The sequence below is a fragment of the Pantherophis guttatus genome, chromosome 2 (genome assembly GCF_059756535.1).
Source record: "Pantherophis guttatus breed Tessera chromosome 2, ASM5975653v1, whole genome shotgun sequence".
Lineage (NCBI taxonomy): Eukaryota > Metazoa > Chordata > Lepidosauria > Squamata > Colubridae > Pantherophis > Pantherophis guttatus.
Window position 1 is genome coordinate 268,379,922 of NC_142064.1, and position 25,832 is coordinate 268,405,753.

At 44.4% G+C, this 25,832-nt stretch overlaps 3 protein-coding genes and 1 long non-coding RNA gene across 6 annotated transcripts in view; 3 read left to right on the forward strand and 1 right to left on the reverse strand.

The window, feature by feature from the left end:
* Positions 1 to 2,604: 2,604 nt before the first annotated feature.
* On the forward strand, positions 2,605 to 10,719 carry LOC148115841 (uncharacterized). 2 transcript variants are annotated; one of them, XM_087884182.1, is made up of 7 exons: positions 2,605 to 2,835; positions 3,957 to 4,534; positions 4,743 to 4,860; positions 4,975 to 5,057; positions 5,554 to 5,680; positions 6,726 to 8,759; positions 10,180 to 10,719. In XM_087884182.1, the coding sequence occupies exons 2-7, from the start codon at positions 4,025 to 4,027 to the stop codon at positions 10,200 to 10,202; spliced, it is 2,895 nt and encodes a 964-aa protein (XP_087740308.1). In that variant the 5' UTR covers positions 2,605 to 2,835; positions 3,957 to 4,024; the 3' UTR covers positions 10,203 to 10,719. The 2 variants fall into 2 exon arrangements, with proteins under 2 accessions (XP_087740308.1, XP_087740307.1); XM_087884181.1 differs by lacking the exon at positions 10,180 to 10,719 and having other exon boundaries at positions 2,623 to 2,835; positions 6,726 to 10,173.
* Positions 10,720 to 16,768: 6,049 nt separating this feature from the next.
* Positions 16,769 to 18,356, forward strand: LOC148115842 (zinc finger protein 215-like). Its single transcript, XM_087885255.1, has 4 exons — positions 16,769 to 17,083; positions 17,391 to 17,508; positions 17,623 to 17,705; positions 18,198 to 18,356. The coding sequence occupies exons 1-4, from the start codon at positions 16,769 to 16,771 to the stop codon at positions 18,354 to 18,356; spliced, it is 675 nt and encodes a 224-aa protein (XP_087741381.1).
* On the forward strand, positions 17,623 to 23,258 carry LOC148115843 (uncharacterized). Of its 2 annotated transcripts, none has more exons than XM_087884246.1 (2): positions 17,623 to 17,705; positions 19,267 to 22,717. In XM_087884246.1, the coding sequence occupies exon 2, from the start codon at positions 19,353 to 19,355 to the stop codon at positions 21,441 to 21,443; it is 2,091 nt and encodes a 696-aa protein (XP_087740372.1). In that variant the 5' UTR covers positions 17,623 to 17,705; positions 19,267 to 19,352; the 3' UTR covers positions 21,444 to 22,717. The 2 variants fall into 2 exon arrangements, with proteins under 2 accessions (XP_087740372.1, XP_087740373.1); XM_087884247.1 differs by lacking the exon at positions 17,623 to 17,705 and adding an exon at positions 22,719 to 23,258 and having other exon boundaries at positions 19,353 to 21,300.
* The window catches only part of LOC148115844 (uncharacterized), an 81,135-nt gene continuing 74,554 nt past the window's right edge, over positions 19,252 to 25,832 (reverse strand). Inside the window, exon 2 of the long non-coding RNA XR_015731794.1 lies at positions 19,252 to 24,059. This is a non-coding gene — a long non-coding RNA (uncharacterized LOC148115844). The remainder of the gene's footprint in view (positions 24,060 to 25,832) is intronic.

A 25,832-nucleotide genomic window follows, 5' to 3' on the forward strand; every position in this document is an offset into this window, starting at 1 on the left:
CTTTTCGTCTGTCCATTGGAACGCAGTGCCCAGGATTTACTTTGATAGCGGCGGGGCTTGGGGGATGGTTAATTCCTGTTCGTTGTGCGGCAAAGGTGGAAGGCAATTCCTCCCATCAGACCAGACCAGCGTGGTGGGCATGGGGTGGGAAACCGGGAAGCACTAAAAGCAGCTATCTCTCTCTCTCTCTCTCTCTCTCTCTCTCTCACACACACACACACACACACACACACACACACACACAGAGGTTTGATCAGATCGTTCTCTCACTCTCACGAAACCTGATGGCGGCGGAACCAGCCATGTTCTTCATGGCGGCTGACACTTTTTCATCCTCCATCCCACCATCCCCTCACTTCATTTGCCTTCATTCTTCGCCACTTCTCCTTGCTCACTGCTGTAACTCAGGAGGATGAGTGACAAATTGATGCGACGGCCACAAAGTAAGGTGGTGGATCGGTGGAAAACGAAGCAAGGCAGAGAGTGCAGAGCTGCCCCATGCACCGGCTTACCTGAGGGCCCTGCAGCCAGGCCATCAACATCCTGACAATTGCCTGGCCTTGTGGCGGAGATTAAAAAACCCTTTCCAAGACCCCGCGTGGCCACCAGCCCTCTTCTCTTTACCGCCGCAATGGAGCAAGAGGCTGAGCAACACATGTGGAGTCCTGGACCGGACTGCTGGAGCTGCTGCAAGACGAGGCAGTTGTTAGGATGCTGATGGCCTGATTGGGGGGTGTTTAGGTAAGCCGATGCAGGGCATGGGGGGCAGCTCTGCATCCCCTGCCTTGCTTCATCCTCCACCCCACTGCCACTCTGTGGCCGTCGCACCAGTGCATTGTTCATCCTCCTGCTCCGTTATGGTAGTGAGCAAGAAGAAGTGGCGAAGAACGAAGACGAAGCAAGGTGATGAGGGGGGTGGAAGACAAAGCAAGGCACAGGGTGCAGAGTTGCACCACCATCCCCGCACCAGCTTACCTGAGGGCTCTTCAGCCAGGCCACCCATGTCAAACCCTCACACCCCCATCCAACCCGAGGGCAGCCACATCCCTTCACTAACCTGCTTTCCAGCTCCGTTCGCCTCCGCCACGTGCAGGGAAACAAAAGAAGTCTGGGACTATGGTAAAAAAATAGTTCAGAGCTTCCAACTACTCACGAAAAAGAAAAAGATCTCAAAAAGTTGGAAGATCTGAACTATTCTTTTTACTGTACTCCCACAGACTTCTTTTGTTACCCTGCACGCAACGGTGGAGAACTGGGCCTGTGTGCCATGCACCCATCACCTCCTGTACCAGGATGATGCAGGCCGGCTCCTTAGGTTCAAGGATGGCCACACGCGCCGGATCTGACCTTATTGCGGGCCAGATCCGGCCCCCGAGCCTTGAGTTTGACACCCCTGCCTTCACTTCCCATCCTGTGACTCTGCCAGACCTCTTATCTTCCCTCACTTTAGGGCTGAGTTTGCCAAAAACTACATGATATTACCTGGGCTTCAAAGAGACGCTTGATCCTTTTGATGCTACACAGAGATATTCTCAATATTTACAACATCACAGATCGTTCTTAGACATTTAAAAAAAGGAAGTCTACAAATCGCTGCGTGCAATATCAGAGGGAGCCTTTCCTTCTACTCCAATGACCATCATCCCAGCCCTACGCCATGGCTGGGTCCATCTGGCATTGCATGAAAGATCCACCAGGGGGCTCCCCAGGTAGCTGTTGGAAAGGCAGGGGCAGCAGTCGCCCGCTTCAGGAGGGAACTGAGCATGTGCTCTTTCACCAGGTCCGAGACCCACGTGGGGCATTTTGCAGAGAAGACTGAAAGTGCGTCTGTCCTTTCTACGCTGCCTAATTCTGCTCCCACCCCCACCCCTCCCTTGCTACAAGTCTTAGGCCAAGCCATTCCAGAAGTCCAGGAGGCTCCAAGGAAAACTTGCATGGAGAGAGATCAAAACCTGACTCCGGTGTTCAATAAGTGGGGAGGGACTTTTTCTTCCACGGGCTGGACCGTGCGTGCAGACACGCAAAATTTCATCAAATTCGGAGTCCTGGAAAGTAGGGAACCCATTGTCCCATGTTCCCCTGCCGCCCCTGTGCATACACTGGGCAGACAGGGAAGAAATCAAAAGCTATGGTCCCGCTGCATTGCCTCCAGGAGGAAAATTGGAATCGCCAGAAAAGTCAGAGCCAGCTAAAAGTGAGAAACTTCTTTCCAGGAGATGCCTAAATCCAGAGAGTAGATGGAGACGTGGGTAGCTGGGTCACTGGGTCCCCGGTGGCCCTGAGCTGCTATAACGAAGACTGGATGGTTCCAAAGTGGGATGTTCCTTCTCTGAGATGTGCCCACTTGTGTACCAAGTTTGAGGTAACTGAGGGTGGGGCTATTGCCATCCAGAAATTCCCCTTGGCTTTCAAAGATTCTGCTCTGCAGACAAGTGAGATTTAAATGAAATTGGGGAGTTAGTGGCTATGTGGTTGACCCAGCATGATACCCTGGAACATGATGATGCCCTGCGTGTCCTCTGGCATCGCTCGCAGGATCCTCCAGGGGGCTCCCTCGGTAGCCGTTGGAAGAGCCGGGCAGCGCCCCCTCCCCCTCCCGCTTTCGAAAAAAATTGAGCATGCGCATTCTTCTTTCACCGTCACAAGTGCCCCCCCACCCCGAAAAGGCTGGGAGCGCATCTGGCTTTTCTACCGTGTCCGATCCGGCTCCCCTTCGCTGTGAGCCTTGGGCTGAGTTTCTCCAGAAGTCCAAGAGTTTGCAGGGAAATCTTCCACGGATGGAGATCCAGACCTTGTTACTGGAGGCGTGCATGGCGACCTGCAAAACTTCATCAGGTTCGGGGTTATGGGAAAGGGAGATCCCGTGGTCCCATGTTCCCCTGCTCACCCGCACCCCCATCCCCCGGTCCATGCACGGGCCAGGCAGGGGAGAGAGCAAAGCTCCGGACCATCGCGCTGCTCCTTTTGGGGGGATCAGGATCGCAGAAACCAAGGGATCCATTTACCCTCCACTTCATCGGGAAAAATCCTGCAAGGGGGCGCGGGGGGAGGGGTTGAGAGAGAGATCGGCTTTGCAAAACAAATTTCTACTTTCAAATCAGTCTTGACTCCTGGACAATTTCCTGCAAATTTCGTGGCCCCGTTTTCCGAAGGGGATTCCTTCTCCTCCTCTTTCCTAGGCTGAGAGAAGCGCCCTGCCGAAGTCGCTCCTGCTGGCTTTGCACGCAAGGCTGCAACTCCGTGTGCAAGAAATTGGATATAAGGTGTGCAAGGACTGGAACTCGGTTTCCTGGTTTCCAGCCCTTTCACCACCAACTGGTTCTTCCAGCACATCACAAGATCCTCCACATCATGTTAATACATTGAGATATTCGTTCTGTATGCCTAGGACGATGGTTTCTTCATTCTGCCTTCTGGAGTTTCCCCAGGAGTTTCAGCCCGGAGTTTGATGGGGTTCTCATCTCAACTGCTGTTTGTGAACTAAGAGATTTAAGATTTCAATTGTGCTGGAGGCACATAATAATAATAATAATAATAATAATAATAATAATAATAATAATAATAATAATAATAATAATAATAATAATAATAATAATAATAATAATAATAATAATAAAAAGGTAGAATTAGTGGGACATAATATTAGCATCAGTAGAATTAGTTTAACTGCTCTTTCGTTTATATAAAAATAGTTTTGCTCTGCCAGTAATAGAATTAAGCACCACTTCTGCTTCTTTTTCTGTACCGCCCTGTGCCTGCTACATGTCTCAAACAAGAAGCGGGTTGTGTCCCTGGCAGGCCAAATACCTGTGTTGCTAAGCACCCAGCCCCCCTGCAGCCCCCCCTTACAGCTATTGCTGGATTTCTTTTTTTCTTTTTGGAGGTTGAGGAAGAGGTTGGTCAGTATTCAGATTTGTCACCTCACCATATTGAACAGGCTGTGTTTTCCATTTCAGATATATAAGTTGGAAATCTTACCTGGTTTCTCGGCAGTCCAGACTATCTTCTGTTGAAAAAGGGCTGAATGACCTTTAGGTGTGTGGCCAGACTTCATTTGATTAGTAACACTTGGGGAGATCCATCCATCCATTTTGGAGCTGGATTAGAGACCAGAGAGAAGATGGAGGGACAAAGCCCAGCAGATGCAGATGTTGGAAAAGCCCCTGCACCTACTCAACCTTGGAGCTGGGGGAAGAATGGGGCAAATTCTGGGCAGAAGAGCCAAGAAGAGGAAGCCAACAGTTCAGAGATCGAATATTATCACTTGAGAAAAGTGCAGTTCCAGGAGGGGAAGAGTCCCCGAGATGTTTGCAGTCAGCTTCACCGTCTTTGCCATCAGTGGTTGCAGCCAGAAAAACATACAAAGGCTCAGATGCTGGACCTGGTGCTCCTGAAGCAGTTCCTGGCTGTCCTTCCCCCAGAGATGGAGAAATGGGTGCGGGAGTGTGGAGCGGAGACCAGTTCCCAGGCGGTGGCCCTGGCCGAAGGCTTCTTGATGACCCAGGAGGAGGAAAAGAGGCAAAAAGACTTGCAGGTGTGTGAATGTAGTCTTAGCAGCTCTAAAGGGGAGCTCTCTGAATTTTTGAATTCCTATTTTGCTGAGTTTTCTGGGATTATTAACTCCTGTGGACTGTTTGTCCATTATTCTTCCAGAAATGGACAGTGTGGTCTGCTGGTTTAAAGGTGCAGTATGATAATTCATTAATACTCTTTCTTTGTTTCTCACCTCACTTGTTCTCCAGAAATCCTTGGAAGCTGTGACTGAGTATCCTAAGGGGAGGAAAGATTCATTCAGGTCTTCTCAAGAGCTGCTGTTCAGGGAGACTTTACACAATGATCAAAGTCAGGACACTATGCCAGGTAAAAAAAGCTCTTTCTGTGTCATGTAACATTTAGCTGATTTTTTTGTTCCTCTTGATTGGAATCTCTCTCTTTATAACAAATCTGCCTCCACCATTTTTCCCTGCCTTACAGAGGGAAGAAATCTGTCCTTGGAAATTTTAGAATCTCCTCCTCTTTGTGGTGGGGCTGAAGGACTGGCTGAACCATTACTTCAGGTAAGAAGGAAAAAGATCAGAAAATGTCCATGAATCTTGGATGGATTTCATTTTGTTCTAGAGTTTATTGTAATAAATTGCTGTTTCTAAGCAATATGAATCTGACATCTGCATTCAAAACCGATATGCAGCCTTGGCTATCTCTCCCTTCTGAGGGGATCCTTTGTGAGATGCTTTCTCCACCTCTTTCGCTTTGCCATCAGATTTCATTGACCAAATTGTTGTCATCATTCAGGCTCTTTCTTCTGTCTCTCAGGGTTGTTCTCACATACCATTAAAAAAAATACTTTTTTTTCTTTTTAAAAACATTTGGGACAACCGTGACCTGGTGACTGAGAATCTCCATAGACATATATTATTACAAGTTATGTCATTCTGAATTCTGCAGAAGATGCCTATTTTGTTTACTGGATCTCTCTCTGTTGGTGGAAGAAAACTGGAAAATCATTCTTGGGATTGATTATCTGTTAAAAGGAAAACTTGTTTCCTTGTTCAGGGTGTTGTGTCTTTTGAGGAAGTGGCTGTGCATTTCTCCAAGGAGGAGTGGTCTCAACTGGACGCTGACCAAAAAGCTCTCCACGGAGAAGTCATGCTGGAAAATTCCAAGAATCTGGCTTCTCTGGGTAAGACCCCCTGTCTTTGCTCAGAAACATAGAAACGTCATGGGGTGGGGGGCTTAGATGTGATTACTAATAAAACATCACTTTTTTTTTATATCCTGCCTTTATTTTTTGTAAATAATAATAAAGGCAGTGGACAAACCCAATATTCATTCCTCCTGCTGTTTTCCCTACAACAAGAACCTTGTGACGTAGGTTGAGCTGAGAGAGACTGGCCCAAAGTCACCCAGCCACCATTCATCCCTAAAGGCTGAACTAGTACTCACTGTTTCTAGCCTAGTGTGTTAAATGTTTCCCCAAACTAAATTTATAGAAGAATGAAATTTATTGAAAGAAAAATTGGAAAACCACATAGCATTCCTTTTTACATAAAGGAATTGGTTTTTTCAATGCTTTCTGCTCATAAAATACAACATATCATGCCACTGAAGATATTAGTGAGAATCTGAGGGACAGACTACACATAGGTATGATGTCAACTCTTGAGCAAGGTTCTATTTACTAGGGTTCAGTATTCATACCTGCACCTTGTCACTAGCTCCCCGATGGGCCTGAGTTGCTATAACCAAGACTGGATGATTCCTGAGTGGGATGTCCCTTCTTTGAGATGCCCCATTTGTGTACCAAGTTTGGCATCAGCCTAATTGAGGGTGGGGGCTATTGCCATCCAGAAATTCCCCTTGGCTTTCAAAGATTCTGCTCTAGAGACAAGTGTGGATGAGACTTCCAATGAAGTTGGGGAGCTGGTAAGTAAGTTGTTGACTGAGTATGATACCGTGTCCAATGGACTTCAGGAGTTTGTGGCATCATGGAATAGTCCCAGGTCAAAGCTTGGATCATGGTTGTGTCTTACATTCATTTATATGTTATATAAGGATCAGTATTGATACACTTGGAAATGGGTCCTTGCTAAAATCTTAGTTAGAATCTTCATGTTTGCCAACAAAGCAGCCAAAATATATTAATGATTCTTTGGCTGAATTTCAGAAGAAAAGGTTTGATTGTTCCCCATTCTTGCTACATTTCATTTTCATTTTTCTTTTTGAAGGCTTTAATGGGCAAGAGAATAAGAATTGCAAGGAGGAATGCCAATCCATCCATCAGAAAAGGGAAAAGGGGAAATTTGCAGATCAGATGCAACCAAAGAGTGATGAAACAAAGCAATCACAAAGTGGAATTAAAAATGGTTTTCCTCGGGTCAGTTGGCTTCCTAACCGTACAAACATCGATACGGGAGAAATACCATATCAATGCATGGAATCTGGAAAGAGCTTTAATAAATCCGATCATCTCATTTGTCATAAAAAGACACATTCAGAAAAGAAACCATATAAATGCAGGATGTGTGCAAAGACTTTCTGTAATAATGACTCTCTTAGAACTCACAAAAGGAATCACAAAGGAGAACAACTTTACAAATACATGGATTGTGGAAAGAAGTTTACTCATAACAGTAATCTTAATTCCCATAAGAGGATCCACACAGGAGAGAAACCATATAAGTGCATGGAGTGTGGAAAGAGCTTTAGTAGGAAATATGACATCATAAGACATCAAAGGATTCACAGAGGAGAAAGACCTTATAAATGCATGGAGTGTGGAGAGACCTTTACTTATAGGATTAATCTTAATTCCCATAAGAGGATCCACACAGGAGAGAAGCCATATCAATGCATGGAGTGTGGAAAGACATTTACTTGTACCAGTGATCTTAATTCCCACAAGACAATCCACACAGAAGAGAAGCCATTTCAATGTGTGGAATGTGGAAAGAGATTTAAGTGGAATTCAGCTCTTACCTCTCACAAAAGGATCCATACAGGAGAGAAACCATATCAATGTAAGGAGTGTGGAAAGTGCTTTACTGATAGCGGTCATCTTAATTCCCACAAAAAGATCCACTCAGGAGAGAAGCCATATCAATGCATGGAGTGTGGAAAGACCTTCTGTTATAATCATTCTCTTATAAGACATCAAAGGGGTCACAAAGGAGAAAGACCTTATAAATGCATGGAATGTGGAAAGACCTTTACTCGTAGCAGTAATCTTAATTCCCACAACTTGATCCACACAGGAGAGAAACCATATCAATGCATGGAGTGTGGAAAGACCTTTTCTCAAAGCAGTAGTCTTAATTCCCACAAGAGTGTCCACACAGGAGAGAAGCCTTATCAATGCATGGAGTGTGGAAAGACCTTTACTCGTAGCCGTAATCTTAATTCCCACAACTTGATCCACACAGGAGAGAAACCATATCAATGCACGGAGTGTGGAAAGACCTTTGCTCAAAGCAGTAGTCTTAATTCCCACAAGAGTGTCCACACAGGAGAGAAGCCTTATCAATGCATGGAGTGTGGAAAGACCTATACTCGTAACACTTCTCTTAATACACACAAGAGGATCCACACAGGAGAGAAACCATACGGATGCATGGAGTGTGGAAAGACCTTTGCTTTTACTAGTCGTCTTGATTCCCACAAGAAGACCCACACAGGAGAGAAACCATATCAGTGCATGGAGTGTGGAAAGACCTTTGCTTTTACCAGTCGTCTTGATTCCCACAAGAAGACCCACACAGGAGAGAAACCATATCAGTGCATGGAGTGTGGAAAGACCTTTGCTTTTACCAGTCGTCTTGATTCCCACAAAAGGATCCACACAGGAGAGAAACCATATCAATGTAAGGAGTGTGGAAAGAGCTTTAGTAGCAAATATGCTCTGATTCACCATAAAAGCATTCATACAGAGGAGAAGGCATATCAATGCATGGAGTGCAGCAAAACTTTCTGTTATTATGAATCTCTTATAAAGCATCAAAGAAATCACAAAGGAGAAAGACCATATAAATGCATGGAGTGTGGAAAGACCTTTACTTGTAGTGGTCATCTTACTTCCCACAAAAGGATCCACACAGGAGAGAAGCCATATAAATGTGTGGAATGTGGAAAGGGATTTAAGTGGAATTCTGCTCTTACCTCCCACAAAAGGATCCACACAGGAGAGAAACCATATCAATGTAAGGAGTGTGGAAAGAGCTTTAATCATAGCGGTCATCTTAATTCGCACAAGAGGATCCACACAGGTGAGAAGCCATATCAATGCATGGAGTGTGAAAAGAGTTGTGATCTCACTTCGCATGAAAGAATCCATATTTGGGGGGGACACCATATGGATGCATGGAATGTGGAGAGCTTTACAAGGAGTAACACTCTTTACTTGCCATAGAAGGATCCACACAGGAGAAACCATATCAATAAAGAAAATGTGGGAAGAGGTTCAATAGAAATACAGGATTATGACTGTAGTTGAGCCCAAAATTCTCATTGCTAAGCAAAATGAGTGAGTTGTGCTTTATTTTACAGCTTTTCTTGCCACATTTGTTAAGTGAATCATTGCAGTAGGTAAGTTAGTAACACTATTATTAAGTGAATCTGGCTTTTCAATTGATTATGCTTCTGATTCTGGTCAGATTCAGGTCTTCAGAAAGTTACAAAAGGTGATCATATGACCCCAGAACATAAATGTGAGTGATTTATCAAATATCTGAATGTAAATCCTATGATCATGTTTCAAGAGTCGTAAGTGTGAAAAATGGTTGTAAGACACTTTTTCCAGTACAGTTCTAACTTTGAACAGTAGTAGACGAACTGTTCTTAAGTTGAGGATTACTGTCTGGGAATTCAACATTCAACCAAATGCAATAGAACAAGATAACGTACATATCAACGTATCGTGTGAAAAGAATTTCAGAATGATGAATTCCTCCCACAAAAGAAACCAGAATGGGAAGTGAAATCCGTGTTCAAAGACACTTTTTGAAGCATTAGAGCCATGGTGGTGCAGTGGTTAGAATGCAGTATTGCAAGCTATTTCTGCTGACTGACAGGAATTTGATTCTGACCAATTCAAGGTTGATTGAACCTTCCACTCTTTTTGAGACCCGTAAAATGAGGACCCAGATTGTTGGAGGCAATATGCCGATTCTGTAAACCATTTATGGAGTGTTGTAAAGCACTATGAAGCGGTATATAAGTTTAAGTGCTATAGCTATAGCTATTTTGTCTTTCTATGACATGATAATAAGGAAATCACTAAATTCATTTTAAATAAATTGGGTTTAATTGAAATTAATTGGATTTTAATTAGACTGGAATAAAATTAATTTTGGATATAAATAAAATTAAACATCATTGGTATGGTTGTCCATGAGACATTTTAAAATTCTTTTTAATGAATTAAAATTAAACCCACAGGAACTTTTGGAAGGATTAGGAGGGGTAAGAATACTTTAGGTTTTCAGAGACTCAGGCTATTTATTCAAATACTGATCAAAAATTAAGTCAATTTTTCCCATTATAGAAGACTGAGAAAAATGGGCTCAAAAGAACCAAGTTTTGGGCAAAGAGAGGTGTTAATTTTATTCTTTTTAAATCGCTTCTTAGCTCTACTTCCCTGTTTTTTTCTTTCATTAATGTAAATAAATCTCTTTGTTGTTCTTGCAGTGTCACCTTCAAATCCACACTAATCTTGAAACCTTGGGAGTCTTCAGCTCTTTTGGTTAGAAGAAAATTGGTACTTCGTTTAATCTGTTTCACTGACATTCTCTTTCAACATCCTACTCATATTTCCTGAGCTGTCTTCCCGACTGAAAAACCAAAATGAATCCATTTTTCTTTTTGCCTCATAGAATTTGAATTTTATGTGTATTTCTCAAGTTTTGCCTTCTTGCATTTTGTAATTCCACTTTTCCTCCTGTCACCTATGAGACACCATTCTCCCATTCATCTCTCCATCATGACGCTTGTTGTGAGGTAAATTTTCTAAAACTTCCATGAGTTTGAGCTTTCTCTCCATTTTGGAACTTGTTTCCTTTTGATGCGTCCTTTTTCAAGCAACATCTTTTCTTCTGGGAAAAATTCTTCCCATTTTTGCTGCCACCACTTGCTATTTTGAACTGCTGTTATCTACCCAGAGACATGAATTTGAAAAGGCAACTGAAATAATGGAAATAAAACATTAATACAAATCTTAATTGTCCTAAACCAGAGGTGTCAAACTCCATTTTATTGAGGGCCAGATCAGTATTTTGGTTGTCCTGCCGGGAAGGGGGGGGCAGGGGTGGTCGGGGCCGACTAGGTGTGGCCCAGGGCCATGGCCAACATGACATTCCTCTCATGGGTGGTGACTGGGCAGGTTTGGGGACGTAATCCAGGGGCCTGCAGTAGCTGGGTCGGGGAGCAGGCTCTTCCTGCGGGAAGAAGTGAGGTGGGGCAGCGACAGCCATTCTACCTTCAGTTGCTTTCGGTGCCTCTATCTCTCTCTCACACACACACACGCACACATACAGACTCACACCAGAGGTGGGATTCACTTACGTTCCCTACCAAGTTGTAAATGTGAACACCCGTGCTCGCATGCGCCACCTCTGCGCATGCACACAGCCTTCTGTGCATGTGCAGTAGTCACGCATTATGTCTGGGCAGGTGGGCAGAGGCTCCCACAGTCACTGCTACCGGTTCATGCGATCTGGGAGAACTGGCTGAATCTCTCCACTGACACACACACATAAATAGAGGTTGGATTGGATCACTCTCTTGCTCTTTCTCACTGCAGCAGTAATGGTGTCACTTCAGTGTCTGGCCGGCAGGGTACTTCTCTAAGGAAGACAAAATGAGGCGGTGGGGGAGTGGAAGATGAAGTGCGAAGCTGCCCCATGAACCAGCTTACCTGAGGACTCCGCAGCTAATCCATCAATGTCTTAACAACTGCCTTGCCTCGTGGTGACGACTCCAGAAATCCCATCAAAGACCCCGCGTGGTCAGCAGGTCGCTTCTTGCTCGCTGCCACAATAGAGCAAGAGGCTGAGCAACGCAAATGGGGTCCTGGACCGAGCTGGAGCAGCCACAAGATGAAGCAGTTGTCAGAATGTTGATGGCCTGGTTGGGGGCGCTCAGGTAAGCTGGCGCAGGGTGGGGGAGGCAGCCCTGCACCCTCTGCCTTCCTTCATCCTCCACCCTCACTACATCGTTTTGTGGCTGCAGCACCAGTACGTTGCTCAACCTCCTGTTACGGCAGTGAGCAAGAAGAAGTGGCGAAGAACGAAGACGAAGCAAAAAGGTAGGGGGGTGGAAGATGAAGCAAGGCAAGGGGTGCCCCCCACTGACTTACCTGAGGGCCCTTCAGCCAGGCCACCCATGCCAACCATCGCCCCCCACCCCCAGGGCATACACATCCCTTCACTAACCTTTCCAGCTCTGCCACCACCGCCTGTAGGTCAAGAAAAGTAGTCTGTGGGGATATAATAAAAATTAGTTCACATCTTCCAACTTCTCACAAAAAAAAAAAAAGATCTTGCGAAATTGGAAGATCTGAACTATTCTTTTTACCATAGTTTCACAGACTATTTTTGTTGCTCTGCACATGTTGACGGAGAATTGAGCCTGTGTGCGTGTGCTCCCACTGCCGCCTGTTTGCACGCACACAAACTGGATGGCGTGGGCCAGGGTGAAGCAACATGGGCCGGCTCCTTACAGTTTCCAGGATGGCCACGTGGGTTGGATCTGACCTCATCACAGGCCCATGTGCCTTGAGTTTGATACCCCTGTCCTAAGCCTTCACTTCCCATCCTGTGACTCTGCCAGCCCTCTTATCTTTCCTCACTTCAGGGCTGACTTTGCCAACAACCACGTGACACAACCTGGGCTTCAAAGAGAGGCTCTTGTTTCTTTTGAGCCTCCACAGAGATTTTCTCAATATTCACAAGTTCACAGATTGTTCTTAGACATTAAAAATAGGAAAGTCTGGAAATTGCTGCCTGCTGTAGACAGGCAATGTTAGAGGGAGCCCTTCCTTCTACTCCAGTGCCCATCATCCCAGGCCCACATGGAACATGACGATTTGTCCTACACCCTGGCAGTGTCCATCTGGTGTTGTACACAGGATCCATGAGGGGGCTCCCCAGGTAGCCATTGAAAAGGCACGACTGCCCTAACCCGGTTCAGGAGGGAACTGAGCATGAGCTCTTTCACCAGGTCCGAGACCCTCGTGGGGCATTTTGCAGAGAAGTGTGAAAGCTCTTTCTACAGTTCCTGATTCTACTCCCCACCCCCACCCCTCCCTCACTACGAGCCCTAGGCTTAGCCTTTCCAGAAGTCCAAGAGGCTGCAAGGAAACTTTGCACGGAAGGAGATCAAGACCTGACTCCAGAGTTCAGTAAGGGGGGGTGGCTTTTCTTCCATGGGCTGGACCGTGTGTGGAGACACGAAAAACTTCATCAAGTTCAGAGTCCTAGAAAGTGGGAGAGCCCCTTGTTCCATATTCTCCTGCTGCCTCTGCATGCACAGGGCAGGCAGGGAAGAAATCAAAAGTTGCGGCCCCGCTGCGTTGTCTCATGGAAGAAAATCGGGATCGTTAAAAACGTTGCAGCCATTTAGAGTTAGGCAAAAAGTGAGAAACCAACTGCATGATTTAGTGATGGAAATTCTCATCCAAATTCCATTCCTTAACCAAGGACTATATGTATAGCTCACTGTCTTGATCCTTGTTTTACACCCATCACGGGCAGTGAGGGTAGTTGAGTGAAAACACAACGAATGGGGATTTTTATGCTTGTGATGGTGTGCTCGTGCTTACATCCTCATTCTTACAAGTCAAGTCTTTTTCTCACTAGGGCAGCCTGTGTGGGAAAACATTTGGTTCGGCCATGTTCACTTTGTAAAACAGATAGGAAAATCTGTAGCAGCCAGGACTCAGACACAGGACCCAAGTTTGGAACTATTCCATGACGACTCTAGACCACTGAAATGGCTTTGCAGAACTAGCTCAAGGATATATTCTGTCCATAGGTAGAGGGCCAGAGAAGACAGCCTTAGCAGGCAGCCTGAATCTGAGGCTGTCTTGGGAACTTGTCTGGCAGCTGAACTTTGGAGAAGAGCTAAGAAACATTCCAATTTCTCTATCTGCCTTCTTTACCATGACTAGGAGCTTCAGGATATATAGCTATTATTATGGGCTTTAACTTTGAACCTACAGGAACTGGAAACATGACCCATCTAATGAAGAGACAAAAGGCTGGAATATAGCCATCCATGCCATCCTGACAGCCATGGTTTATTCTTATTTTATTAATCATATTTCTATGCCGCCCACTCTCCGAGGACTCTGGGCGGCTTACACCAAAGACAGTATACTAAATAGCTATTGCCCCCAACAATCTGGGTCCTCATTTTACCCACCTTGGAAGGATGAAAGGCTGAGTCAACCTTGAGCCGTTGAGATTTGATCCGCTGATCTCCTGAACTAGCAGATTCTTGTGCCCCTACCTGCAAAAAGACATGTTCCTTTCCAGCCAGGATGGTTGGCCTGCATAATTGAGTCGTCATTTACATGTTGTTGACTGCTGGTTCTGCATCAAATAGGTGAAAGGGCACCGATTCTGCTTTTGTAATCATGTCAAATTTTTCATAATAGAAGACCTGACAAAATTAGCTGGAAAAACACAGGCTTTTGGCAAGAGAAAATGTTAAATTCCATTCTTTTTAAATTGCTTCTTAACTCTATTTCCCCATTTCTTTATTTCATTAATGTAAATAAATTTCTTGGTTCTTGCAGTATCACCTGCAAATACACCTACAAAACAGTAAACTCTTCATTTCTTTTGGCTAGAAAAAAATGCACCTTCTTTTACTCCAAAGGTCTTAAGGTTCCTACTCATATTTCCTGGTGTATTCCTGAGTGAATACTTAAATAAAACTATTGTCTTTTCTTTTTTTTGCCTCATAGTATTTGAACCATATATTTTCTTTTCAACATTTGCCTTTCCTAGTTTTGTAATTCCACCTTTTCTCCAGTCACACATGAGATTTAAATGTTCCATTCTCCATTACTCCATCATCGGACCTGTTTTGAGGTAAAATTTCTAAAAGGTCCAGTTTCAGTTTTGTCACCATTTTGGAACTTGATTTCTTTTTGGTGCCTTTTTTCTCTCAGGATTATTTTTATTATTGCAGGCTGCCTCTTAGTGCTTCCAACTCTCCTTGGCTGCCCAGAGACATGATTTTGAAAAGGAAGCTGTAATAATTGAACTCAGTAAAGACAGTCAAACAAGCCTTAATTTTCCTATCTTAATTTTCCCATCTTTTTCCTCCCTGTGTCTCTGCCAGCCCCCATATCTTCCATCACTTCAGGGTTGAGTTTGCCAACAACCACAACACAGAAGCTTGTCTTTCAAAGAGAGGCTTTGTTTCTTGTCTTTTGACAGCCCTGCCATTTCTGACAGGATTTTTGCTCGTTTTTGAGGCCTCCTTCAGACCCTTCAGCAGAGAAGCTGCTCTTGAGGAAAGCGGCTTATGAGTCTCCACAGAGATTTTCCTCACTGTTGGCAAGACCACAGATGGTTCTTAGACATTAAAAAGAGGAAAATCTTTAAACTGCCGCCTCTGGAGACGACACGGCCTTTCTAGGCAGTCAATGTTAGAGGGACACTTTTCTGCTAGCCCAAAGCCCAGCATCCGAGTCCCACATGGAACATGATGCCCTGCGTGTCCTCTGGCATCGTTCGCAGGATCCTCCAGGGGGCTCCCTCGGTAGCCGTTGGAAGAGCCGGGCAGAGCCCCCTCCCGCTTTCGAAAAAAACTGAGCATGCGCATTCTGCTTTCCCCGTTACAAGTGTTCTCCGTGCCCAACCCCCCCCCCTTTTTTTTTCCCCCAGAAAAGGCTGGGATCGCATCTGGCTTTTCCACCGTGTCCGATCCGGCTCCTCTTCGCTGTGAGCCTTGGGCTGACTTTCTCCAGAAGTCCAAGAGTTTGCAGGGAAATCTTCCACGGATGGAGATCCAGACGTTGTTACGCTGCAAAACTTCATCAGGTTCGGAGTTATGGGAAAGGGAGATCCCGTGGTCCCATGTTCCCCTGCACTCCCCCCCCCCCAGTCCATGCACGGGCCAGGCAGGGGAGACAGCAAAGTCCGGACCATCGCGCTGCTCCTTTTGGGGGGATCAGGATCGCAGAAACCAAGGGATCCATTTACCCTTCTTTTCATTGGGAAAAAATCCTGCAAGGGGGCGCGGGGGGTTGGTGGTGAGAGAGATCGGCTTTGCAAAACAAATTTCTACTTTCAAATCAGTCTTGACTCCTGGACAATTTCCTGCAAATTTCTTGCCTTGTTTTCCGAAGGGGATTCCCCCTCCTCCTCTTTCCTAGGCTGAGAGAAGCGCCCTGCCGAAGTCGCTCCTGCTGGCTTTGCATGCAAGGCTGCAACTCCGTGTGCAAGAAATTGGATAGAAGGTGTGCAAGGACTGGAACTCGGTTTCCCGGTTTCCAGCCCTTTCACCACCAACTGGTTCTTCCAGCACATCACAAGATCCTCCACATCATGTTAATGCATGGATGGTTTATTCATTGAGATATTAGTTCTGTATGTATTGGACCATGGTTTCTTAATTCTGCCTTCTGGAGTTTCCCCAGGAGTTTCGGCCCGTAGTTTGATGGGGTTCTCATCTCAACTGCTGTTTGTGAACTAACAGATTTAAGATTTCAATTGTGCTGAAGGCACATAATAATAATAATAATAGAATAGGTAGAGTTAGTGGGACATAATATTAGTATCAGTAGAATTAGTTTAACTGCTCTTTCGTTTATATAAAAATAGTTTTGCTTCTGCCAGTAATAGAATTAAGCACCACTTCTGCTTCTTTTTCTGTACTGCCCTGTGCCTGCTACATGTCTCAAACAAGAAGCAGGTTGTCTCCCTGGCAGGCCAAATACCTGTGTTGCTAAGCACCCAGCCCCCCTGTAGTCAGTCTTCCTAATAATATACCCCCTTTTCTTTCTTTTTCTTTTTCTTTTTTTTTTTTTTTTTGGAGGAAGAGGTTACTCTGTATTCAGATTTGTCATCTCACCATATTGAACAGGCTGTATTTTGCATTTCAGATATATAAATTGGAAATCTTTCCTGGTTCCTCTGCAGTCCAGACTATCTTGTGTTCAAAGAGGGCTGAATGACCTTTAGGTGTTTGGCCAGACTTCATCTGATTAGTAACACTTGGGGAGATCCATCCATCCATTTTGGATCTGGATTAGAAATTAGAGAAAATGGAGGGACAAAGCCCAGCAGATACAGGTATTGGAAAAGGCCCTGCAGCTACTCAACCTTGGAGCTGGGGGAAGAATGGGGCAAATTCTGGGCAGAAGAGCCAAGAAGAGGAAGCCAACAGTTCAGAGATCGAATATTATCACTTGAGAAAAGTGCAGTTCCAGGAGGGGAAGAGTCCCCGAGATGTTTGCAGTCAGCTTCACCGTCTTTGCCATCAGTGGTTGCAGCCAGAAAAACATACAAAGGCTCAGATGCTGGACTTGGTGCTCCTGAAGCAGTTCCTGGCTGTCCTTCCCCCAGAGATGGAGAAATGGGTGCGGGAGTGTGGAGCGGAGACCAGTTCCCAGGCGGTGGCCCTGGCCGAAGGCTTCTTGCTGACCCAGGAGGAGGAAAAGAGGCAAAAAGACTTGCAGGTGTGTGAATGTAGTCTTAGCAGATCTAAAGAGGAGCTCTCTGAACTTGTGAATTCCTTTTTTGCAGAGCTTTCTGGGATTATTAACTCCTGTGGACTGTTGTTCCATTATTCTTCCAGAAATGAACAGTGAGGTCTGCTGGTTTAAAGGTGCAGTATGATAATTCATTAATACTCTTTCTTTGTTTCTCACCTCACTTGTTCTCCAGAAATCCTTGGAAGCTGTGACTGAGTATCCTAAGGGGAGGAAAGATTCATTCAGGTCTTCTCAAGAGCTGCTGTTCAGGGAGACTTTACACAATGAGCAAAGTCAGGACACTATGCCAGGTAAGAAAAGCTCTTTCTGTGCCATGTAACATTTAGCTGATTTTTTTGTTCCTCTTGACTGAAATCTCTCTCTTCATAACAAATCTGCCTGCACCATTTTTCCCTGCCTTACAGAGGGAAGAAAACTGTCCTTGGAAATTTTAGAATCTCCTCCTCTTTGTGGTGGGGCTGAAGGACTGGCTGAACCATTACTTCAGGTAAGAAGGAAAAAGATCAGAAAATGTCCATGAATCTTGGATGGATTTCATTTTGTTCTAGAGTTTATTGTAATAAATTGCTGTTTCTAAGCAGTATGAATCTGACATCTGCATTCAAAACCGATATGCAGCCTTGGCTATCTCTCCCTTCTGAGGGGATCCTTTGTGAGATGCTTTCTCCACCTCTTTCGCTTTGCCATCAGATTTCATTGACCAAATTGTTGTCATCATTCAGGCTCTTTCTTCTGTCTCTCAGGGTTGTTCTCACATACCATTAAAAAAAATACTTTTTTTCCTTTTTAAAAACATTTGGGACAACCGTGACCTGGTGACTGAGAATCTCCATAGACATATATTATTACAAGTGATCTCATTCTGAATTCTGCAGAAGATGCCAATTTTGTTCACTGGATCTCTCTCTGTTGGTGGAAGAAAACTGGAAAATCATTCTTGGGATTATCTGTTAAAAGGAAAACTTGTTTCCTTGTTCAGGGTGATGTGTCTTTTGAGGAAGTGGCTGTGCATTTCTCCAAGGAGGAGTGGTCTCAACTGGACGCTGACCAAAAAGCTCTCCACGGAGAAGTCATGCTGGAAAATTCCAAGAATCTGGCTTCTCTGGCTAAGACTCCCTGTCTTTGCTCAGAAACATAGAAACGTCATGGGGTGGGGGGCTTAGATGTGATTACTAATAAAACATCACTTTTTTTTAATATCCTGACTTTATTTTTTGTAAATAATAATACCCAAAGTCACCCAGCCACCATTCATCCCTAAAGGCTGAACTAGTACTCACTGTTTCTAGCCTAGTGTGTTAAATGTTTCCCCAAACTAAATTTATAGAAGAATGAAATTTATTGAAAGAAAAATTGGAAAACCACATAGCATTCCTTTTTACATAAAGGAATTGGTTTTTTCAATGCTTTCTGCTCATAAAATACAACATATCATGCCACTGAAGATATTAGTGAGAATCTGAGGGACAGACTACACATAGGTATGATGTCAACTCTTGAGCAAGGTTCTATTTACTAGGGTTCAGTATTCATACCTGCACCTTGTCACTGGCTCCCCGATGGGCCTGAGTTGTTATAACCAAGACTGGATGATTCCTGAGTGTGATGTCCCTTCTCTGAGATGCCCCATTTGTGTACCAAGTTTGGCATCAGCCTAATTGAGGGTGGGGGCTATTGCCATCCAGAAATTCCCCTTGGCTTTCAAAGATTCTGCTCTAGAGACAAGTGTGGATGAGACTTCCAATGAAGTTGGGGAGCTGGTAGGTATGTTGTTGACTGAGTATGATACCGTGTCCAATGGACTTCAGGAGTTTGTGGCATCATGGAATAGTCCCAGGTCAAAGCTTGGATCAGGGTTGTGTCTTACATTCATTTATATGTTATATAAGGATCAGTATTGATACACTTGCTAAAATCTTAGTTAGAATCTTCATGTTTGCCAACAAAGCAGCCAAAATATATTAATGATTCTTTGGCTGAATTTCAGAAGAAAAGGTTTGATTGTTCCCCATTCTTGCTACATTTCATTTTCATTTTTCTTTTTGAAGGCTTTAATGGGCAAGAGAATAAGAATTGGAAGGAGGAATGCCAATCCATCCATCAGAAAAGGGAAAAGGGGAAATTTGCAGATCAGATGCAACCAAAGAGTGATGAAACAAAGCAATCACAAAGTGGAATTAAAAATGGTTTTCCTCGGGTCAATTGGCTTCCTAACCGTACAAACATCGATACGGGAGAAATACCATATCAATGCATGGAATCTGGAAAGAGCTTTAATAAATCCGGTCATCTCATTTGTCATAAAAAGACACATTCAGAAAAGAAACCATATAAATGCAGGATGTGTGCAAAGACCTTCTGTAATAATGACTCTCTTAGAACTCACAAAAGGAATCACAAAGGAGAACAACTTTACAAATACATGGATTGTGGAAAGAAGTTTACTCATAACAGTAATCTTAATTCCCACAAGAGGATCCACACAGGAGAGAAACCATATAAGTGCATGGAGTGTGGAAAGAGCTTTAGTAGGAAATATGACATCATAAGACATCAAAGGATTCACAGAGGAGAAAGACCTTATAAATGCATGGAGTGTGGAGAGACCTTTACTTATAGGATTAATCTTAATTCCCATAAGGGGATCCACACAGGAGAGAAGCCATATCAATGCATGGAGTGTGGAAAGACATTTACTTGTACCAGTGATCTTAATTCCCACAAGACAATCCACACAGAAGAGAAACCATTTCAATGTGTGGAATGTGGAAAGAGATTTAAGTGGAATTCAGCTCTTACCTCTCACAAAAGGATCCATACAGGAGAGAAACCATATCAATGTAAGGAGTGTGGAAAGTGCTTTACTGATAGCGGTCATCTTAATTCCCACAAAAAGATCCACTCAGGAGAGAAGCCATATCAATGCATGGAGTGTGGAAAGACCTTCTGTTATAATCATTCTCTTATAAGACATCAAAGGGGTCACAAAGGAGAAAGACCTTATAAATGCATGGAATGTGGAAAGACCTTTACTCGTAGCAGTAATCTTAATTCCCACAACTTGATCCACACAGGAGAGAAACCATATCAATGCATGGAGTGTGGAAAGACCTTTTCTCAAAGCAGTAGTCTTAATTCCCACAAGAGTGTCCACACAGGAGAGAAGCCTTATCAATGCATGGAGTGTGGAAAGACCTTTACTCGTAGCCGTAATCTTAATTCCCACAACTTGATCCACACAGGAGAGAAACCATATCAATGCACGGAGTGTGGAAAGACCTTTGCTCAAAGCAGTAGTCTTAATTCCCACAAGAGTGTCCACACAGGAGAGAAGCCTTATCAATGCATGGAGTGTGGAAAGACCTATACTCGTAACACTTCTCTTAATACACACAAGAGGATCCACACAGGAGAGAAACCATACGGATGCATGGAGTGTGGAAAGACCTTTGCTTTTACTAGTCGTCTTGATTCCCACAAGAAGACCCACACAGGAGAGAAACCATATCAGTGCATGGAGTGTGGAAAGACCTTTGCTTTTACCAGTCGTCTTGATTCCCACAAGAAGACCCACACAGGAGAGAAACCATATCAGTGCATGGAGTGTGGAAAGACCTTTGCTTTTACCAGTCGTCTTGATTCCCACAAAAGGATCCACACAGGAGAGAAACCATATCAATGTAAGGAGTGTGGAAAGAGCTTTAGTAGCAAATATGCTCTGATTCACCATAAAAGCATTCATACAGAGGAGAAGGCATATCAATGCATGGAGTGCAGCAAAACTTTCTGTTATTATGAATCTCTTATAAAGCATCAAAGAAATCACAAAGGAGAAAGACCATATAAATGCATGGAGTGTGGAAAGACCTTTACTTGTAGTGGTCATCTTACTTCCCACAAAAGGATCCACACAGGAGAGAAGCCATATAAATGTGTGGAATGTGGAAAGGGATTTAAGTGGAATTCTGCTCTTACCTCCCACAAAAGGATCCACACAGGAGAGAAACCATATCAATGTAAGGAGTGTGGAAAGAGCTTTAATCATAGCGGTCATCTTAATTCGCACAAGAGGATCCACACAGGTGAGAAGCCATATCAATGCATGGAGTGTGAAAAGAGTTGTGATCTCACTTCGCATGAAAGAATCCATATTTGGGGGGGACACCATATGGATGCATGGAATGTGGAGAGCTTTACAAGGAGTAACACTCTTTACTTGCCATAGAAGGATCCACACAGGAGAAACCATATCAATAAAGAAAATGTGGGAAGAGGTTCAATAGAAATACAGGATTATGACTAGTTGAGCCCAAAATTCTCATTGCTAAGCAAAATGAGTGAGTTGTGCTTTATTTTACAGCTTTTCTTGCCACATTTGTTAAGTGAATCATTGCAGTAGGTAAGTTAGTAACACTATTATTAAGTGAATCTGGCTTTTCAATTGATTATGCTTCTGATTCTGGTCAGATTCAGGTCTTCAGAAAGTTACAAAAGGTGATCATATGACCCCAGAACATAAATGTGAGTGATTTATCAAATATCTGAATGTAAATCCTATGATCATGTTTCAACAGTCATAAGTGTGAAAAATGGTTGTAAGACACTTTTTCCAGTACAGTTCTAACTTTGAACAGTAGTAGACGAACTGTTCTTAAGTTGAGGATTACTGTCTGGGAATTCAACATTCAACCAAATGCAATAGAACAAGATAACGTACATATCAACGTATCGTGTGAAAAGAATTTCAGAATGATGAATTCCTCCCACAAAAGAAACCAGAATGGGAAGTGAAATCCGTGTTCAAAGACACTTTTTGAAGCATTAGAGCCATGGTGGTGCAGTGGTTAGAATGCAGTATTGCAAGCTATTTCTGCTGACTGACAGGAATTTGATTCTGACCAATTCAAGGTTGATTGAACCTTCCACTCTTTTTGAGACCCGTAAAATGAGGACCCAGATTGTTGGAGGCAATATGCCGATTCTGTAAACCATTTATGGAGTGTTGTAAAGCACTATGAAGCGGTATATAAGTTTAAGTGCTATAGCTATAGCTATTTTGTCTTTCTATGACATGATAATAAGGAAATCACTAAATTCATTTTAAATAAATTGGGTTTAATTGAAATTAATTGGATTTTAATTAGACTGGAATAAAATTAATTTTGGATATAAATAAAATTAAACATCATTGGTATGGTTGTCCATGAGACATTTTAAAATTCTTTTTAATGAATTAAAATTAAACCCACAGGAACTTTTGGAAGGATTAGGAGGGGTAAGAATACTTTAGGTTTTCAGAGACTCAGGCTATTTATTCAAATACTGATCAAAAATTAAGTCAATTTTTCCCATTATAGAAGACTGAGAAAAATGGGCTCAAAAGAACCAAGTTTTGGGCAAAGAGAAGTGTTAATTTTATTCTTTTTAAATCGCTTCTTAGCTCTACTTCCCTGTTTTTTTCTTTCATTAATGTAAATAAATCTCTTTGTTCTTCTTGCAGTGTCACCTTCAAATCCACACTAATCTTGAAACCTTGGGAGTCTTCAGCTCTTTTGGTTAGAAGAAAATTGGTACTTCGTTTAATCTGTTTCACTGACATTCTCTTTCAACATCCTACTCATATTTCCTGAGCTGTCTTCCCGACTGAAAAACCAAAATGAATCCATTTTTCTTTTTGCCTCATAGAATTTGAATTTTATGTGTATTTCTCAAGTTTTGCCTTCTTGCATTTTGTAATTCCACTTTTCCTCCTGTCACCTATGAGACACCATTCTCCCATTCATCTCTCCATCATGACGCTTGTTGTGAGGTAAATTTTCTAAAACTTCCATGAGTTTGAGCTTTCTCTCCATTTTGGAACTTGTTTCCTTTTGATGCGTCCTTTTTCAAGCAACATCTTTTCTTCTGGGAAAAATTCTTCCCATTTTTGCTGCCACCACTTGCTATTTTGAACTGCTGTTATCTACCCAGAGACATGAATTTGAAAAGGCAACTGAAATAATGGAAATAAAACATCAATACAAATCTTAATTGTCCTAAACCAGAGGTGTCAAACTCCATTTTATTGAGGGCCAGATCAGTATTTTGGTTGTCCTGCCGGGAAGGGGGGGGGCAGGGGTGGTCGGGGCCGACTAGGTGTGGCCCAGGGCCATGGCCAACATGACATTCCTCTCATGGGTGGTGACTGGGCAGGTTTGGGGACGTAGTCCAGGGGCCTGCAGTGGCTGGGTCGGGGAGCAGGCTCTTCCTGCGGGAAGAAGTGAGGTGGGGCAGCGACAGCCATTCTACCTTCAGTTGCTTTCGGTGCCTCTATCTCTCTCTCTCACACACACACACGCACACATACAGACTCACACCAGAGGTGGGATTCACTTACGTTCCCTACCAAGTTGTAAATGTGAACACCCGTGCTCGCATGCGCCACCTCTGCGCATGCACACAGCCTTCTGTGCATGTGCAGTAGTCACGCATTATGTCTGGGCAGGTGGGCAGAGGCTCCCACAGTCACTGCTACCGGTTCATGCGATCTGGGAGAACTGGCTGAATCTCTCCACTGACACACACACATAAATAGAGGTTGGATTGGATCACTCTCTTGCTCTTTCTCACTGCAGCAGTAATGGTGTCACTTCAGTGTCTGGCCGGCAGGGTACTTCTCTAAGGAAGACAAAATGAGGCGGTGGGGGAGTGGAAGATGAAGTGCGAAGCTGCCCCATGAACCAGCTTACCTGAGGACTCCGCAGCTAATCCATCAATGTCTTGACAACTGCCTTGCCTCGTGGTGACGACTCCAGAAATCCCATCAAAGACCCCGCGTGGTCAGCAGGTCGCTTCTTGCTCGCTGCCACAATAGAGCAAGAGGCTGAGCAACGCAAATGGGGTCCTGGACCGAGCTGGAGCAGCCACAAGATGAAGCAGTTGTCAGAATGTTGATGGCCTGGTTGGGGGCGCTCAGGTAAGCTGGCGCAGGGTGGGGGAGGCAGCCCTGCACCCTCTGCCTTCCTTCATCCTCCACCCCCACTACATCGTTTTGTGGCTGCAGCACCAGTACGTTGCTCAACCTCCTGTTACGGCAGTGAGCAAGAAGAAGTGGCGAAGAACGAAGACGAAGCAAAAAGGTAGGGGGGTGGAAGATGAAGCAAGGCAAGGGGTGCCCCCCACTGACTTACCTGAGGGCCCTTCAGCCAGGCCACCCATGCCAACCATCGCCCCCCACCCCCAGGGCATACACATCCCTTCACTAACCTTTCCAGCTCCGCCACCACCGCCTGTAGGTCAAGAAAAGTAGTCTGTGGGGATATAATAAAAATTAGTTCACATCTTCCAACTTCTCACAAAAAAAAAAAAAGATCTTGCGAAATTGGAAGATCTGAACTATTCTTTTTACCATAGTTTCACAGACTATTTTTGTTGCTCTGCACATGTTGACGGAGAATTGAGCCTGTGTGCGTGTGCTCCCACTGCCGCCTGTTTGCACGCACACAAACTGGATGGCGTGGGCCAGGGTGAAGCAACATGGGCCGGCTCCTTACAGTTTCCAGGATGGCCACGTGGGTTGGATCTGACCTCATCACAGGCCCATGTGCCTTGAGTTTGATACCCCTGTCCTAAGCCTTCACTTCCCATCCTGTGACTCTGCCAGCCCTCTTATCTTTCCTCACTTCAGGGCTGACTTTGCCAACAACCACGTGACACAACCTGGGCTTCAAAGAGAGGCTCTTGTTTCTTTTGAGCCTCCACAGAGATTTTCTCAATATTCACAAGTTCACAGATTGTTCTTAGACATTAAAAATAGGAAAGTCTGGAAATTGCTGCCTGCTGTAGACAGGCAATGTTAGAGGGAGCCCTTCCTTCTACTCCAGTGCCCATCATCCCAGGCCCACATGGAACATGACGATTTGTCCTACACCCTGGCAGTGTCCATCTGGTGTTGTACACAGGATCCATGAGGGGGCTCCCCAGGTAGCCATTGAAAAGGCACGACTGCCCTAACCCGGTTCAGGAGGGAACTGAGCATGAGCTCTTTCACCAGGTCCGAGACCCTCGTGGGGCATTTTGCAGAGAAGTGTGAAAGCTCTTTCTACAGTTCCTGATTCTACTCCCCACCCCCACCCCTCCCTCACTACGAGCCCTAGGCTTAGCCTTTCCAGAAGTCCAAGAGGCTGCAAGGAAACTTTGCACGGAAGGAGATCAAGACCTGACTCCAGAGTTCAGTAAGGGGGGGTGGCTTTTCTTCCATGGGCTGGACCGTGTGTGGAGACACGAAAAACTTCATCAAGTTCAGAGTCCTAGAAAGTGGGAGAGCCCCTTGTTCCATATTCTCCTGCTGCCTCTGCATGCACAGGGCAGGCAGGGAAGAAATCAAAAGTTGCGGCCCCGCTGCGTTGTCTCATGGAAGAAAATCGGGATCGTTAAAAACGTTGCAGCCATTTAGAGTTAGGCAAAAAGTGAGAAACCAACTGCATGATTTAGTGATGGAAATTCTCATCCAAATTCCATTCCTTAACCAAGGACTATATGTATAGCTCACTGTCTTGATCCTTGTTTTACACCCATCACGGGCAGTGAGGGTAGTTGAGTGAAAACACAACGAATGGGGATTTTTATGCTTGTG